We start from the raw sequence: 16,207 nt of genomic DNA, 5'->3' as shown, positions 1-16,207 counted from the left end.
ACCTTTCTGCTCTGAGCTATTTCCTCACTCACGGATCGAGTTTGGTTGCACCTAACATGCGGCACACAAATGTTTACACAGGAAAGGATGGATGTATGGGTACAACGTGTATATTAAAGTAATCTTTCTTAGTGAGTTCGTATCATTCTTTAAGATATGGAGATTTTAGGAAGCACATTCGATGATTCTGTCTTTGAGGAATCAAGAAATAGGGTGTCGTCAGCTCTTCCCACTTACAACGCCAAGTTCTGTGAGCCTGAGGTAAGTTGGACACAGCAGTTGGGTAGTGCACAGATGTAAAAGCGTTTTGAACTTACACCTATATTTTCCCCCAATATAGTGGTTTTCTGAAGATCCGGATACTGAGGATATGTTGGAGAAACAGAAAGCTTTCAAATTTCGGGCGGACCTAGCATACAGACGAAAGCAATATCAGGCAAGCGTCAATAAATGTTACAGTAATAAAACCTTTCTACCTGTTCAAATACGCAGAGCACGACCGACGGAGTACATGCACATGCACATAACTTACCATTGCTTTATAATGCACATAACTTACCATTGCTTTATAATGCACATGCAATTCATCAGTCTACATGTTAAGCATTTCTCTAAGCAACAATTTCCCTTGCATCCAGACTGCCTTTAATGATTACACAAGCTGCCTGTCACTCATACCTGATGGAAACATGTCCATCAGACGTGATGTGCTTGAGGGGATGGTGCGCTGCTGTTGCCAACTGGGCAGACGAGAACAAGCGCAAGAGGTGACGGAGAAGCTTGTAAGTCTCTTGAACCCCAGAAATGATATGCAATCTATATTTTCAATGCTTTGACCATTTTGCTGCTTCTTTAAGCGGGGGTTGATAAAATCAATGTGGCTCTTGTTTCACCGTGCAGTTTTTTAGTAACTGGAACCCTTCAACACTAGCGTAGTGTAAACACAAGGGGGCGCACTTAGTCATATTTCTTCAGGTTTATTAATTGAGCAGAGCCAAAAACATACAGAATCAACATTTCCCTTGTGTTGCGTATGTGTCATACATGCCCTGATGTTATATTTAAGGGCTGACGCCTCTGAATGTTAATAACCCATATCATTGATTATCATGTTGATATCTGACAATGTTGTTGACTTCCTTTGCAGAGAAAAGAAGCGTCCAATACCTGCCACCTCACCTGCGTCCTGCAAATGGACCTCAGCATCTTTGAACATTTTGGAGACCCATTAGCCTCCATAGATGCCCTGCAGCAGCTCTGCTCCCTCCACCCCTTTAACCCTTGGCACTGGCACAAGCTCGCCTCCGTCTGCCACACCCTATTGGACACCGTCTGTGCCACTCCGTCACCCTGTGCTGCTTCGGCCAATCAGGCCAGGGGACCTTTGAGTCAGGAGGCGGGGAAAGTCTCTTTTGAGGGGGAAAGGGAGCTGTGGCTGAAAGCCTGCATGGGCTTCATTCGGACAAGGTGAGTGATATTCTGTGATGTTCCTTGCAGATGTAGAACTTCGATAGAGGTTGAGAAGGTGGCTGAAGAAAGTACAAGTCCTCCCAAATATCCCTTGTTGTTTGTAATCTTAGCACAGGTGACCGGTCCAATCATCTCATCCACCAGCCTGAGTGGTATAGATACTGTAAGTTGGTTTAGTAACATCGCTACAAGAAGTATCTTGGCGGACTTTCAGTATCTGGGAGGTTCCCCGCTATATCTTGATCATTACATTCCATTTCATAATCATTTCTCATGAATTTCTCCTGAGTCTGCATCACTGACTTATACACGTCAGTGGTCTGCATCTACAGTACACAGCTGCCTTCCATCTGTAAGAACCTACTTTATCATGAGTCATATATTTGTGTTGCTGAAGGTGATGATGATGCCGATGGTTATGTGCCCACAGGCTCCTGATTGCCATCCTGCGCGTCCAGCAGTCGTCGTTCGTGCTGCAGACCAGCGAGCGGGTGGTGCTGGAGGCGGAGGAGGCCCTGCAGAGGCTGCGCCCCCCAGAGAGCACGCTGCAGACCATCGCACAGGTCAGATACCACAGTCACACACCACAGTGATTAGATGAGCACTTTTATTAACATGTCAGACCACCGCACAGGTCAGATACCGCGATGACACAGCACAGGGATTGAGCACTTACATTAAAAAGTCAGCCCATTGTACAGGACCGATACCACAATGACACACCATAGGGATTAGATGAGCCCTTTATTAACAAGTCTGACAGACCATTGCTCAGGTCAGATACTTTTGGTGACAGAGCCTTCTGTGTTGCTGCCCCCACCCTTTGGAACAGTCTACCTCTCCATATCCGACAAGCCCCCACACTGGCTACGTTCAAAAAGCACCTAAAATCACATTTATTCACTGAGGCCTATGGTCCTTTACCACCCTACCCCCCAACCTCACTTCTACCCCCTCCTCTCTTCTTCCCTCTATTCCCTAGCCCTATGTCCTTTTGTAAAGCGACCGCTTGGGTTACTTGAAAGGCGCTATATAAAACAAAGTTATTATTATTATTATTATTATTATTATTATTACTACGATGACACCACAGTGACTAGATGAGCTTTTGATAGCCGTTGACGTTTTTTAATATTAGACATTAGACAGTACCACCACAGCAAATGCCACTATTAACAAATTCGTAATTGGTAAAACCAGCGACATGATAGTATTTTCTTCTAAACGGTGTCACCGACATTACAGTGTGGTAGTAAGTGGATAAAACCGCCAGCCGAGAAGACAACAGGTTTTTGTCATACACTGTGCAGGGCTCCAATGGCACTTCCAATGATAAACACCTAGCCGCCTAGCATTTTGGAATCCCTGACTGCGCGTGCGCTCAAAAGTTTACAAATATTCAAAATGTACGTTAAGTGGCATTTACTGGCATTGTACCACCCTGACGTCTGCTACTACAAATGACCCGTTAACAAATCAGAACAGAAAGGGTAGGGAAGATGGACTGACTCCATTGCAGAGGCCAGAAATAGCCTGTTTTTACCAGACCTACTACAGTTAGGGCCATAAATATTTGGACATCTGCACAATTTTCATCTTTTTGGTGCTGTACACAATCCCAATGGATTTGAAATGAAACAAACGAGATGTACATTAACAGCAGACTTTCAGCTTTAATATGGGGGTGTTTGCGTTCAAATCGAGTGAACTGTGAAGGAATTATGACATTTTATATCAGTGCCACCCAATTTTTAAGGGACCAAAAGTAATTGGACAGTCTAGTATTTATACATCAAACTTTCAATTTTTAATTATTTGGTTGCAAATACTTTCCAGTCAGTTACAGCCTGTAATTTGCAATCCATAGACATCAATAGACACTGGGTTTTATCTCTGGTGATGCTATGGTGAGCTCTCTATTGTAACAGTCTTCAGTCCCTGCTTATTCTTAGGGTATTTTCTCTTCAGTTTTGCCTCCAGCAAGTGAAATGCTTGCTCAACCGTACTCAGGTGAGGTGATTGACTGGGCCATTGAATAATATTCCACTTTTTTGGGGTAGAAATGACTTAGTGGCTTTCAGATGAAGCTTTGGGTCATTGTCCATCTGCACTGTGAAGCATTGTCCAATGAGTTCTGAACCATTAGGTTTAATATGACATGATAATGTAGCGTGAAAATCTTCATAATTCATCCTGTGGCTTTTGTCGGTAGTCCTCATCATCAATAAATACAAGGGGAAAATAGTATTGACAGATATGCATGCCCACACCATGACACTACCACCACCATGATTCACTGATTGGGTGGTATGCTTTGAATCATTAGCAGTTCCTTCCCTTCTCTATACTCCTTTCTTCCCATTACCCTTGTACAAGATGATTTTTGTCTCCTCTGTCCATAGGATGTAGCTCAAGATCTATACAGTCTTTTTAAGACATTGTTTGGCAAAGCCAAATCTGGTATTGCTATTTCTGATGCAATCAATAATTTACATCTTTTAGTAAACCCTCTGTATTTCCTATGGTGAAGTGTTCCTCAATGTTCTTGATCTTTTTCTTTCTTGCCTTGGGCATGTATCCACCGTTCACCTGGACACTGTTCTACATCTGGCCAACTGTTGGGAGATGGGTTTTTGTTCACCAGATACAGAATATTGTCTGTCATCAACAGCATTTGTCTTCCATGTCTGCCAGGTCATTTGGTGTTGCTCTGGTATTTATTTTTTTCCAACATTCTGAACTCTTGAATTAGTCATATTCAATGTTTCCCCATCTCTCAAATGGGTTTTGATTTTTTTCAACCTTATGATGGCTTGCATCACTGATGGTGACAGGTGGACTTTGGATCTCATGGATATTCCTTAAAAATGTATGGAAATGCAAATGGAACACTTCAAATGAACTCTAAGACCTTGTATTGACATCTTGGTGATGGTGTAGTAAGGGAATAACACACATCTGACTGGAAAATAGCTGAGAAGCCTACTGTCCAATTACTTTTGATCCCTTGAAAAATGGGCAACACACACAAAAAACGTTGCTATTTCATTCCTGTTTATGCGATATGGATTTTAACACCCCCACATTAACGCTGAGAGTCTACAGTTAATGCACAGCTTGTTTGTTTTATTTCAAATCCATTGTGGTGGGGTATAGGGTGGAAAAGGATGATAATTGTGTTGCTGTCCAAATATTTCTGGCCTTAACTGTATGTAATTCATGTTAGGTCTGGGTCCTCAGTGCCCTGGAGGACTTAGCAGTGAGCTTAGCTCTGCTTTGAAATGAGCTCTGACCAATCGCTGACAGTTGACGTTCATGACGTATGTTACTATGCTCCCAAATGCTTTCGCTTATTGGCCGGTAACACCGGTTGTCTGAAAACCGACCATTCGTGGATTACGAAGCAACTCAAAATTAATGGTCTGGCCTGTCAGGCTAAGATAGACTTGACTTACTTTTGTTTCCTTTGGTGAGTGTTACATGCATCAGATTTGGCAGGGGGAAATATGCACTGTACAATGTACCTTTTTAGTAAAATAACAAGCTAGAGTTCATTTTTAATAAACAAATCTTTTAGATTGGCAAATAATGTTTCGTTGAGTTGATGCATGGCAAAAGTGACTGACGGAACAAATCTTGCGTTGTAGGTGCTGTCAGAAGATCTCAACCCGGAGAAGATGAGGGAGGAGAACCAGGATGGTGAGAGTCTGGTTGGTCTTGCAGCAAAGGACTTTGAGGAGAGGTGGTGGAACAAGCTGGTGTGTGCAGGCTTGTTGCATAAGGAGGAGGAGCAAGGCAGTGTTGCAAATCAATGTATACAAGCTACCAGGTGATTTGGGCTTGCCAGGACATAACATGAATGTATTTATTAAGGACTTAATGTATTACAGACCTATTTCGTGTGTGTGTGTGTGTCAGAGAGAGAGAGTGTGTGAGAGCACAGTTTGTGACAAATCATTTTTTATAAATACATTGAATGGAAGCATTGAATAGCCGTGGATTCAGGCTTATCACGTAATTGAATCTATCTTTTAAGATCTACAATAAAGTGATTGCTTTTTCAACAATGAATGTAAAGGGTCTCTAGTCTCTGCATGCAAGTCTAACCAATTCCCCTCGATAAAAATAATTAACGAGGAAATATATACAGCAAATATATTGACATGAATCATGCCAGCCTATGCTCTAAATGCCGTGGTGACAGCCGGACATTGCTTCTTGCACAGGTCAAATTTACGCTGGCCTCCAGTTTGTCCCCTGTCCACTGCGTTGGGCAGGCTGTTGTTGCTGCCGGTAGTGCTGGTGTTCCTCCAGGGGAGCGCAGACACACTGCACTCCCTGGAGAAGGAGGAGTGGCGCTGGGCTAGCAGCAGCTGGAGCCTGGGTGGAAGCACAGTGGGAGACTTCACGGGGCACCCAGGGGCAGTCTGCCCAACCGTAGGCATCACAGGTTGGGCTTTGACTGTAGAGAATGTCCCCTTCTGGAGTGAAGGCTGTGGAGCTGGGGAGATCAGTGGGCTGAGTGTTCTCTCTGTGTCCTGGGCTTTGGGTGGGGAGTACCTCCCTGTTTTGAGGGCTGGGAATTGTGGTGAGGGATTCAGACGCCCTATAGGGTTGGCCGTTTGGTGATGGAACAAGCCTTTGACCTGGGCGTTTGTCCCTGTCTTAGGTGTAGGTTCCATTGTGTACTTGGAGGTGGTCAGTAGGAATCCCACACTTGCCGGTTGCTGGTGCTCCAGCACTATAGTCCCCTCTTGCTTGGGTACAGCAGCACATGGGTCAGCTGGTTGTTGCTGTTCATCTGATGCAGAGGTGCTGGAACTTGTGATGGACTGAGTTGGGGAATCCACGGTGTTCAGGTGGAAAGGGAGGCAGCTGGAGATCTCTTCTTCAGGGAGGCCGTGTATAGGTAAAGACGTGGCATAGAGTCTGCGGAACTCAAGGTCAAAAGGTTTGACCCCACTGCCTTTGAACAGCATCGCCATGCTCCTGTTCACCTGCCAAGACAGCCAGGTGAAGCTGTGGAGAAAATAAATAATAAAAAATAAAAAAACACTCAGGGGGACATGCATTATCAAAATGGCGGTGTAAACCATGGCTGTGTCCAAAATATTCATTTTTGCACGAATGTAAAGGTGTTATGGCAACAGGTTACTTACCTGTATGATCCAACAAGCACCTGAGTGCAGTCAGCAAGGATAAACTTCTCTTGGACCTGACCGTTGAATTTCCTCCCTGATTTGGCGCAGTACGTGTTCCCAGGCAATGTACGGACAGACATTCTCTAAGAAATAGAAATGTCCTGTCAGGCAACATTCAATTGTGGGAAATGTGAATATCAGTGTAAATAAAATAAATACGGTCTCAAGGTACTCTTTTCCTGTTCAGTGCAGCAGGCACACTCCATACATCTGTCATTGTAGGCCCAAGTTAAAGGTGCACTGTGTAGGCCTAATATTTTCAGTAGTTTTATTTACAAAATTCATGCTGCCTATTCACAAATGTTACCCTTTTCCTGAATACTTACCACAACAATCAAATTCTAAGTATTCATTACGACTGGGAAAATTGCCTTTTTCGTAGGCCTAGGCCTACATGAAAGGGGGAACTTCTCCGTGTCCGCCATTCTGAATATCCAGAAAGACTTTGATCATATGCTAGTAAATATTAGTTCATCATTTGGTAATATTCATGAAAAGGTCAAATTTGGCAATAGACAGACCAGTTTCAATGAGCAGTGCAACCTAGGCTACTCACCATCTTACACAGTGCACCTTTAACCACCCATTTATTTTATGCATTATTAAATTAGATTGAAGTTAATGCGGCTTTTAAGTTACTTTGAAGGTCATTTTAAATGTAGAGCTTCGTATAACTCACTGAAAGATGGGAAGCGTTGATCTGAAGAGTGTTACACATCTCTACGAAAACCGGCGCGTTCTGGTGGTCAAGCAGTAAGTAGACGGACACATCACGCTTCCCCATGGCCTCCAGTAAGTCGCAGAATATCTCAATGTCACTAAAAATATCCATGACTATGGCCAGAACCTGCGTGAAGAATCAAGACGAATAAGTTGGGTTTATATGCATGCTTTATTATAGTTTAATTACATCATAGTTTTGTATTATGTTTTATATGAGCGCTTAAGTTGGTTTAAGTTTTTAAAGTTTAAGTTGAATATATGCAACAACTAGGATAGGCCTACTTTTGTGTATTAATTATAAAAATTACCTTACCGTAGTGGCTTTGCTGATAAACTCTCGCAGCAGGTCTTTCATATTTCTGGATTCAGAGGATTGAAAGAACACATCAACAGTAGGCATCCCCTGCAGGTGGTAACTCCACTCCTCCACTGGCCAGCCATGGTCCAGCTCCGGAGGGGAGCTCTCGCTGGCTATCGGTAAATAGGTCTGGGAAGAATCAGAATCCCTTGTCTCCAGGGAATTGTGTTCGTCATCATCATTATCGTCCTTTGAGCCGTCATTGAAAGTCCTCGGCTCCGATAGATTTGCTAGGATATAGTCCTTCTCCATTGAAGACAGAAAGCTGACCTCTCCGTCCTCTGCCAGAACCTTGTCATACGCCTGGAGACCTCCATTCATTAGCGCGTCAGTTGCCAGGCGCGCGCTCTCGCTGTGGCTCAGGTCCATGCTGGTCTCCGGGAGTAGGCGATACTGCATGTCGTGTAGCCTCTTCTTCACCTTCCCAACTGGTTTGCGTTGGAAAAGGGACTGCCGAGGAGCAGCGTGGGGCATAGCGCACAATTGCTCCATCATGATTCATGCAACTTTTACGAGGGGACTGCGCGTCGCTCTAAAAGATGACCAACCATCACCAACTGTAGCCCTCAGAAAATATGCGGACTAAAATCCCATCTATGTGCTGTTCAGTTATCCTGTTAACGTTACACAGTGTACACATTGTAAGCTAGGCGCAGATTCTATCATCATTCATATCTGCGCGTGGGGTTAAGGCAGGACAGGTGAATCACCCCAGGGAGTCAACGTGAGCGCCCGCGTGAAGACTCGGCTTCTGCTCGCGCTGAGGCGTACTGGAATGACAAGTTGCCTGCTCATGTGTCTGCTCAAATCAGCCTTCTTAAAGGCGGTCGGACAATTTTAGCAATGCAATGAAATTTACGAGACCTCGCCCTATCCAGGAGGTGTGCTTAGGGTTGAGATTTTGGTTCATTTATGAGGATAAACACAGGGAGGAGTCATGGCATGCTCTTTCCCCACACCCCTTGTACAGGAGGCCTACACCATAGTAGATGTTCTTTTCAGTTGATTTGACATTCAGTGTATTTTCTTCCATTGACTAGAGAGACTTGACAATTGACACTACCTAAAAAACTGACATAGCGAGTGGCACCTGATCATCATTAGACGTTCAACTAATATGAATAGCATAGCACTTATTTTAAAAAAACGACAGCAGGTACTTTTTTCAAAATTGCAATCTTTTCATGACAAATTACGGCATAATGCAATAAGTTTTGCAGTAATACTACAGTAGAATACCGTTCATGTAATGCAGTGCAACAGGTTTTTTTTTCCCAGATGGGTGATAATGTAGTTTCTGGCAAAGAGCTCTGTGCATTTCAGCATCCATGAAACTACTCACATTATCCTGTCACATAATGCTTCATAGGCACAAGATCTCTTTCCCAAATCAAGCCTTTATTTAAGACGTCAACCTTCACGCACCTTTCTCAAATAAATAAAAAACATTAAACAAGAAAAGCCTTCAGGCACAAAATGCTCGACAACACAACATGACGAGTCCTGTTCTGTTGTGCTGGTCTAAGGTGCGGAAACTACAAACAGTAATGAGGTGTGACAAATTGCATTGTCTGGCGTTTTACAGTAGATATAGCACAACATAAATAATGCCCTTTCACCCTAAAAGAAAAAAACTAACAAAACAAAAAAAACAGTCATTTTACTTCATGGGGATGTTTCTGCAGACTGAACCAGGTATGCCAGGTGATTGAGAGATGATTCTTCTGGTCCTTTGGGAGATAGTTCAACTGGCCCAGCAAGAAGACGGACCTGGGCTGCGTTTCCCAAAAAACCTTAAGTAGTACTTAAGCCTAAGTAGTACTTAAGTGTGAGGGGCAGCCTAGGCTTAAGTACTACATAAGGGTTTTTGGGAAACGCAGCCCTGGTCATTGGGGGATGGTGCTACTATTGCTGCTGCTGATTGATCTGGTCACAGTCAAATGCTTTGACTGGTTACTGATAGATGATGCTGCCGTCCACTGGGTAATGGTGTGGCAGGCCAGCTTGTTTATTGGGAGGTGAATGTGCTGGTGGTCAGTGGAGGAGATGGGTCAAGTCTGAGTGAGATGATTCAGCAGGTCACTGGAAGACGAGTCAGCGGCTGGTCACTGCGACTTGGCGCCCCTGCTGGTCACTGCGAGACGCTGCTGCAGGAGTAGATGCTGCCGCTGGCTGACTTGCTGCGGGCCAGCTTCTGCCTCAGCTCCAGCACCTCCCTCATCAGCACGCGCTCCCGGCCGTCCAGCTCCGCCCGCCCACGGTCCAGAGAGACTGCCAAAGGCACATGACCATATTGCATGTTAGTGATGTCACTCAGGTCACTGGGTTCTGTCCGTCTGTGTGTGTGTGTGTGTGTGTGTGTGTGTGTGTGTGTGTGTGTGTCGTGTTTTGACAGTTTAAAATGACTTGGCGGAGACAATTTGGACATTTAAATTAACAGAATTAAGTGTTTGTATTAAATTAAAAGTAAAATGAGTTACTGTAACATAAGAAAATAACAGTTGCTCTCTCCAAGCAGATCTCTAAATTGCAGCCTAAACACACAAACTGGGATTTTCAATCAAACAAATTAAATACAACCTTATGTATCAAACACAAACAACAACTGTTGGAAACTGAGTTCCTTCTCACTCACAGGTGGTGGAAGTGGTGTCTGGAGATAGAGACTGGTTGTTGAGGCAGATGGGGGTGTCTGCACTGGGCTGCGTGTGGGGAGAAGGTGGTTGACATCCAGGGTCCCTGGTTGGACAGGGAGACAGCAGGCTGTCTTCACTTGGCTCATCTATGAGAAGAATGAGGATTAAGTCAACAATGGCATGTGTGGCATCTACGAGCATTCTTTTACGTCTCTACACCCACGTTAAAAAAGGAACGTTGTTGTCAGCTGTCAGTGAAAAGATTGAAGAGTTTGCTTAATTTGCAATGCCTTCAGTCAACACACAGACCCGGTTACAGACAGACAGACACGCATACACACTGCGTGGGTAGGAATGGGACGCAGCCAAAAATCACACAACATAAATCTGACTGTTCAACATTATCGACTAGTGAAATGAAGGCAACGTGGCTTAACATACTCGGCATCTGTCGCTGCTGAAGAGGTCTGTGTTGTTGGTCGGTGCGGGGTCCCTCTTGAATGATGGGGTCCTCTTGCAGGGCGTCCAGCAGCTCAGTAGTCTTCTGTTCCTTCTTCTTGTCCTTCTCCTGCTGGGTTTGTTGGGGGCCAACATCATCCCACTGGACCAGAGAGTAAAATAAGAAGCCATTACATTTCAAATGAGAAGGCCACAGAACATCGAGAGCGAGGGCATGCACAGCGACACACTAAGGCCATGTACTGTAATATTGTTGGTTTAACTGCTATTGTCAATGGGACAATTACACGGCCACATTTTTTTATGTCTTTATAATTTTGAGGGCTTTTCAAGCCTTTATTTTTATTTTATTTTTTTATATGATAGGACAGTGAAGGTGGTAACAAGAAGTTAGTTGGAAGAGAGAGATGGGAAAGGGTCGCCAAAGGGCCCGGGTCAGAATCGGTCAACCACGTTAGCGTCACGACAGGGCCATATTGCCAAACTTTTACGATACTATATGAGGGTTTCTTGCATGATTTTTATGAGGCTGTATACCGGTAATACTGTGTAATGAATGAAGAAATCTTCAAATTTAGATGTTTCCATGGGTATTTACAGGAATAAACTGGAACATTTTAATTCCAAAAAAAGAAAAAATCCAGTCAAATTGAGTGAATAGTATTTTGCTATTCCTCCTTCACATACACTCGGCACACTACAGTACAGGTAGTGGGTCTTTGCAATCCACTTTCCTTGCATGCGTAGTGCATCCTTCAATCACATGCGGAGCGTTTTCACACTGGTCTGCACAGGTATTTTGGGAAGCAGGGGTGCAGCATGTGGAACATCCGGCTGCCTTACTAGACTATATTTATTATATTGGGGCATTATTGTCACCTACTTTTGATCGTGAAGCAATTATAGATTATGGTGTCAACATGAACCACAGTACATTGCAACAAGAAACTTAAAAAAGAAAAGAAAAAAAAGAGCTTTCACATGGGGCATTTCTGTCCAGTGGGGCAAAGGGACAGGTGCTTTAGCACCACCTTGTCCCTGTATGTGCACACCTATGCATGTCTAAATTACTAGAACTACAGCTTTTCAGAGCCCTCAGCACAGACTGACAGACAGGCAGCTAAGGTCACACATTTGACCCCCCGCATTACCCAATCGGCGTCCCTCAGAAACAGCTCAAGGACCTGTACATCTGGGGCAGTGGAAAGGAAGACGTACCCTATGTCTCATATCACACACTTGTGTCAGTGCACTGATGGTTAGTGCATAGTGCTCACAGTGCAATCAGGTCTTTAGTGCATAGTGTCGTGGAAAAGTTTCAGCACTATGCACTGTGCCCTCACTGGAAGTTATGGGTGAGAATAGCATTAGCTCGCCAAAATATCGGTTGGCTACTGTTAACATTGCACAGCGTCTCGTGCTTGTGTTTACATTTCCTTCACCCCAAATGGGAAACTATCCCGCATACAATACTTGACTTGGCATGAAAAGGTTGACGTCTCAGCAACATTACTTATAGAATTAGGAGACTGTTGACCATAGAATTAGGAGACTGTTGACCATACTCTTCTACTGAACTGAACGCCACAATTGAATTCCGTTTCATTAACAACATGGCGGGCGTTTAGCTTGCAGTGTCCATCATTCGAGCATGCGTTTTCGGCCATTGTTAGGGCATCATCCGGGCGTTGTCAGTGCACTGAATTTACCAATATTTTCAGCGTGAGCGCCCTACGCACTGAAGCATAGTGCTTGAAGTGCACAATTGTGCCATCTGAGACACTGGGCAATTCCATCCTCCTGAATCCCTCCTACCCACTCCATCCTTATTTTGAACGGCTTCTTTCTGGCAGAGGGTTCAAAATGCCTTTGGCCAAAAAAGCAATATACTGTATAACAATTACACACAGAGAACACGCTGTACACACAGAGAACATCAATTTCCCAAATGACCCACACAAATCACATCAAACACAGCCTTCAAATACCTTGGACACTTCAGACCCAGGCATCTGTGACATTTTTGCTTCTCTCTACCTTGCTGTAAGCAGTACCGGCTATATGCCCTACAGCTGTGCTACAACTTCAGGCGAGCAATGACCTTTACATTTGGTCCTCAGATCAACAACACCAAGTCAGACAGCACTGTATTAGGTTAGTGAGGGATTTCCTGAACATCCAGTTTTCCGACTGATAGACAACTCCAGGGATTAAAGCAAAAAAAAGTAATCTGACTGAACTTTTTTACCGGTTAGGCACCCGATCGAGTATCACTCCGTAACCCTACGAAAACCAATGTAGCCAGGCTCTGCCCTCATGACGAAACATACATGCAAGGAATGGTGCCAGAGCCAGCGGCATAGGCAGACGGGGCAGTCGCCTAGAGCAGAATAGGCCTATGTCTTGAGGGCGCCAGTAATACCAAAAAGTGCCACAAAATCAGAACTTCAACCAACATAAATCTTTACACTTCACATGAACAATGAATATTCATTATACACTCAGTAGACCTATAGACTCAGTATGAGTGTACCTGTAGGTACTAGATCAGATGTGCTCAATCAGATGTAGGCCTACAATGCTATGTTTACAGATGCCAATTTCTAAATACAAAAAAAGGAAAGAGGGCGAGCAGGCCTAGGCCGCTCACCAGATTGACTAGAACTGGCCGAGAATGGAGGGATAATGGATACTATATCAGACTGCAAAGATTGAACTGAAATTTGGGGCATGTTTTGGTTATTTCCTCTTATTTCTACCCATTGTTTATGAATTGTTCACAACATCATGCAGAATGGATTCACAATGAATGCTGCTTCAAAATGGTAGCTGATCTCACAGAATTATTGACTTGGAATTGCAATGTGTTGATACAGTGAGTGATCCCATTATGGGTTTTTTTTGTTGTAGTAGTAGGCTATATTTTGTCTTTCACATTAGAATGGGCAAACACTGTTCTGGTGAAAGCACTGGTGCGCATTGCTTGCAGTTGTATTTCTGACATTTAAAAAGCCCTGATCATAGCAATCAGAGGGAGAAAACTAGCTTTAATTATTTGAATGTTTTTCACCCTTAGGACTTTTTCAGTATTCATCCTGTTACAAATAACTTGTTGGCGTTTACAAACAGGGTGCGGTATGTCTACCTCTGTGTTCTACCGTTTTGAAAACGATGTGCGGTGCCAAGCACACGCTTACCATTGATTTAAAAAACGTCCCCGATTCTTCCTATGCGCACGTGTTCTACAAGCTGACAGGACGCAGCAGACACGACAGTCACAGACATACGTCTATCGTTTACAAAAGTAACACACTTTCCCAAGCTTGTCGCGCAGCTTTCCACTCGAATCAAGGCAAATCACCCACCCATCAGTCCTGAGTGCGCAGTGCGCAAATAGGCTAGAACTGAACTCAAACGAAACGCATAGTCCGAGAAGATGGACACAGACGTTGAGCCACTCAAAAACAAGCGCACACACAACTGTTGCTGCTGCACACTATTCCAGTTAGCAGAAATAGCCTCACACAGTAACAAGCCTTGAAAGTGAAACAAACGTCGAAACGGCATTTATCGACCATGAGTCCACCCATCAGAACACTGCTTCCCAGAACAAGACGTGGCATAAATTGGCTCTGCCAGGGATAGCCTATCCGTGACCCAAATGCAACCCATGTTTAACTTATTTCTTGAATATATATATCGGCAACAACAAAGTTAATCTGATATGAGTACAGAGGAGACTGTGAATTATCCGCTGTCAAAAAGACTCTACACGCAGCCAGTCAAACGCGCTAAACTATGAGGATGAAACGCATGGTAGGCTATCCTAGTTAGCTGCCATAGTCGTCCCATTGGGGCTATGAATAATGCTAGTAAGAGTCACAATGCTTAAAAGGCAAGCCCTTCATGAAAAGGACATCATACGCAGTCGAAGTAAACTATTCTTTTTTTTTCTAAATGTCTGCCACTGCAGGTGCAATGATATGGAAACGTCTCTGCACTTAATACATTGTATCACAATTCTTTTCTTTTCTGCCATCAGCAACAATTTTGGCTTTTTTTTTTTTTTTAATCTCTCGCGCTGCGCTGCCACAGAATTGTTGACCGCTCGTGTAGGCCTACTTTTTTTTGGAACACGGAAGAACAGGGGATGACCCAAAACTAGGCTACTGATGAGTGAATGTTGTATCACACCGCCAATGGTGGAGTGTATAACTACATCCGTACACCAAACACACCTCGTCCCCTTCTCATGACCAGGAGTGCTCTCGATTTGAGTTCAGTTGGAAAGTAAAAAAATGTACATTAATTGACATAAATTATACGGACGGAAATCCGTCCAAACGAAAATCCAGTTGACGGAATTCCGTCGTAGCGACGGAAAACTTTAATCCCTGCAACTCTTTCGAGAAGCCAATCAATCTCTCACTGAGCCCTGCGAACATTGATGGCTAGCTTTGGAGGCAGGAAGATCTGATCAGCTTGCAGTAAGGCCTGGGGCAAACCACCAGATAAAGGAAAGACTGTCAAACTGAAAATTAATGAGGCACATACAGTATGTCACTTAAGTAAGTACACCCCTCACCTTTTTGCAGATTTGTGAGTACCGGTATATCTTTTCATAGGACAGCATTAAAAACAATATATATAACCACTTCAATTTCTTGTTCACTCAGATTTTTTTTTTAAAAATACAGCCATTAATGTTTGAACATGTACTCACAAAAGTCAGTACACCCCACATTAAAATCCGGTAGCGAAGGGGCCGTGTTGGCCCGAAACGTCTCGGAATGAAAGGGGATTAAAAGGTAGGTCATCGGTGTGCATTTCAACCTTTCTTTACATTGAACTTTTACATTTTGAGTCTGCACCTGGCTTAAATAGATTGGTGTGAGAATTGACTGAAATCCTATGGAGAGTATAATGGTCTGCTTCAGTAGTCACAGTGCATGTTGACATGCATGTTTCTTTTAGGTGTAATTCAGATTGCCAATGTTGACGGCAATCATGCATCCCCAAACCATGTCAATCCCACTACCATGCTAGACTAGCCAGATGATAAACAAATTTGTTTAGATGGTTTCAAGCATGTGTGGTGGTAAACAACTGAGTTTTACAAAAAAGTTTATCTGGGTCTCAAAAGAGCTGAGCAGACCAAGGATATGGATCACTGGAACAATGTTGTGTGGTCTGAAGAGACCAAGATAAACAAATTTGCCCACAACTTTCACCCCATTCACGACCTGGTCAACCAGACGAGCAACAACAGAAGCTTGATTGACGTTTCAGGTTTTTAATTCTAAACCAGTTTTTTTTTTTTACACGGCCCGCTGACCTGCTCATTCCAAAGAAACTTCTTA

At 43.7% G+C, this 16,207-nt stretch overlaps 3 protein-coding genes across 4 annotated transcripts in view; 1 reads left to right on the top strand and 2 right to left on the bottom strand.

Moving 5' to 3' along the window:
• The first annotated feature begins 53 nt into the window (after positions 1-53).
• Positions 54-5,541, top strand: zgc:101716 (uncharacterized protein LOC492784 homolog). Its single transcript, XM_063198932.1, has 6 exons — positions 54-261; positions 341-436; positions 639-782; positions 1,148-1,467; positions 1,901-2,033; positions 5,118-5,541. The coding sequence occupies exons 1-6, from the start codon at positions 157-159 to the stop codon at positions 5,301-5,303; spliced, it is 984 nt and encodes a 327-aa protein (XP_063055002.1). The 5' UTR covers positions 54-156; the 3' UTR covers positions 5,304-5,541.
• An 86-nt stretch (positions 5,542-5,627) lies between these two features.
• LOC134449132 (protein FAM83A) lies at positions 5,628-8,661 on the bottom strand. Its single transcript, XM_063198931.1, has 4 exons — positions 7,708-8,661; positions 7,351-7,518; positions 6,630-6,754; positions 5,628-6,489 (listed from the first exon to the last, which is right to left on the bottom strand). The coding sequence occupies exons 1-4, from the start codon at positions 8,245-8,247 to the stop codon at positions 5,649-5,651; spliced, it is 1,674 nt and encodes a 557-aa protein (XP_063055001.1). The 5' UTR covers positions 8,248-8,661; the 3' UTR covers positions 5,628-5,648.
• A 468-nt stretch (positions 8,662-9,129) lies between these two features.
• The window catches only part of tbc1d31 (TBC1 domain family, member 31), a 39,138-nt gene continuing 32,060 nt past the window's right edge, over positions 9,130-16,207 (bottom strand). For both annotated transcript variants that reach the window (XM_063198929.1, XM_063198930.1), the window contains 3 exons: positions 10,830-10,989; positions 10,388-10,534; positions 9,130-10,023 (listed from right to left, as the gene is read on the bottom strand). In XM_063198929.1, coding sequence (XP_063054999.1) covers positions 9,884-10,023; positions 10,388-10,534; positions 10,830-10,989 — 447 coding nt within the window. In that variant the 3' untranslated portion in view covers positions 9,130-9,883. The remainder of the gene's footprint in view (positions 10,024-10,387; positions 10,535-10,829; positions 10,990-16,207) is intronic.

Source organism: Engraulis encrasicolus, chromosome 5 (genome assembly GCF_034702125.1).
Source record: "Engraulis encrasicolus isolate BLACKSEA-1 chromosome 5, IST_EnEncr_1.0, whole genome shotgun sequence".
Classification (NCBI taxonomy): Eukaryota; Metazoa; Chordata; class Actinopteri; order Clupeiformes; family Engraulidae; genus Engraulis; species Engraulis encrasicolus.
Note: the sequence above shows the minus strand (reverse complement) of the source record. Positions and strands in the feature narration are given on the sequence as shown.

Excerpts from the sequence above, each read along its gene's own strand:
- zgc:101716 (XM_063198932.1), top strand. The coding sequence starts at position 157 with ATGGAGATTTTAGGAAGCACATTCGATGATTCTGTCTTTGAGGAATCA. Across the intron at positions 437-638 it reads ACAGACGAAAGCAATATCAG|ACTGCCTTTAATGATTACAC; the intron begins GCAAGCGTCAAT and ends CCTTGCATCCAG. Across the intron at positions 2,034-5,117 it reads CGCTGCAGACCATCGCACAG|GTGCTGTCAGAAGATCTCAA; the intron begins GTCAGATACCAC and ends CTTGCGTTGTAG.
- LOC134449132 (XM_063198931.1), bottom strand. The coding sequence starts at position 8,247 with ATGATGGAGCAATTGTGCGCTATGCCCCACGCTGCTCCTCGGCAGTCC. Across the intron at positions 6,755-7,350 it reads TCAACGCTTCCCATCTTTCA|AGAATGTCTGTCCGTACATT; the intron begins GTGAGTTATACG and ends TCTATTTCTTAG. Across the intron at positions 6,490-6,629 it reads GTGCTTGTTGGATCATACAG|CTTCACCTGGCTGTCTTGGC; the intron begins GTAAGTAACCTG and ends TTTTCTCCACAG.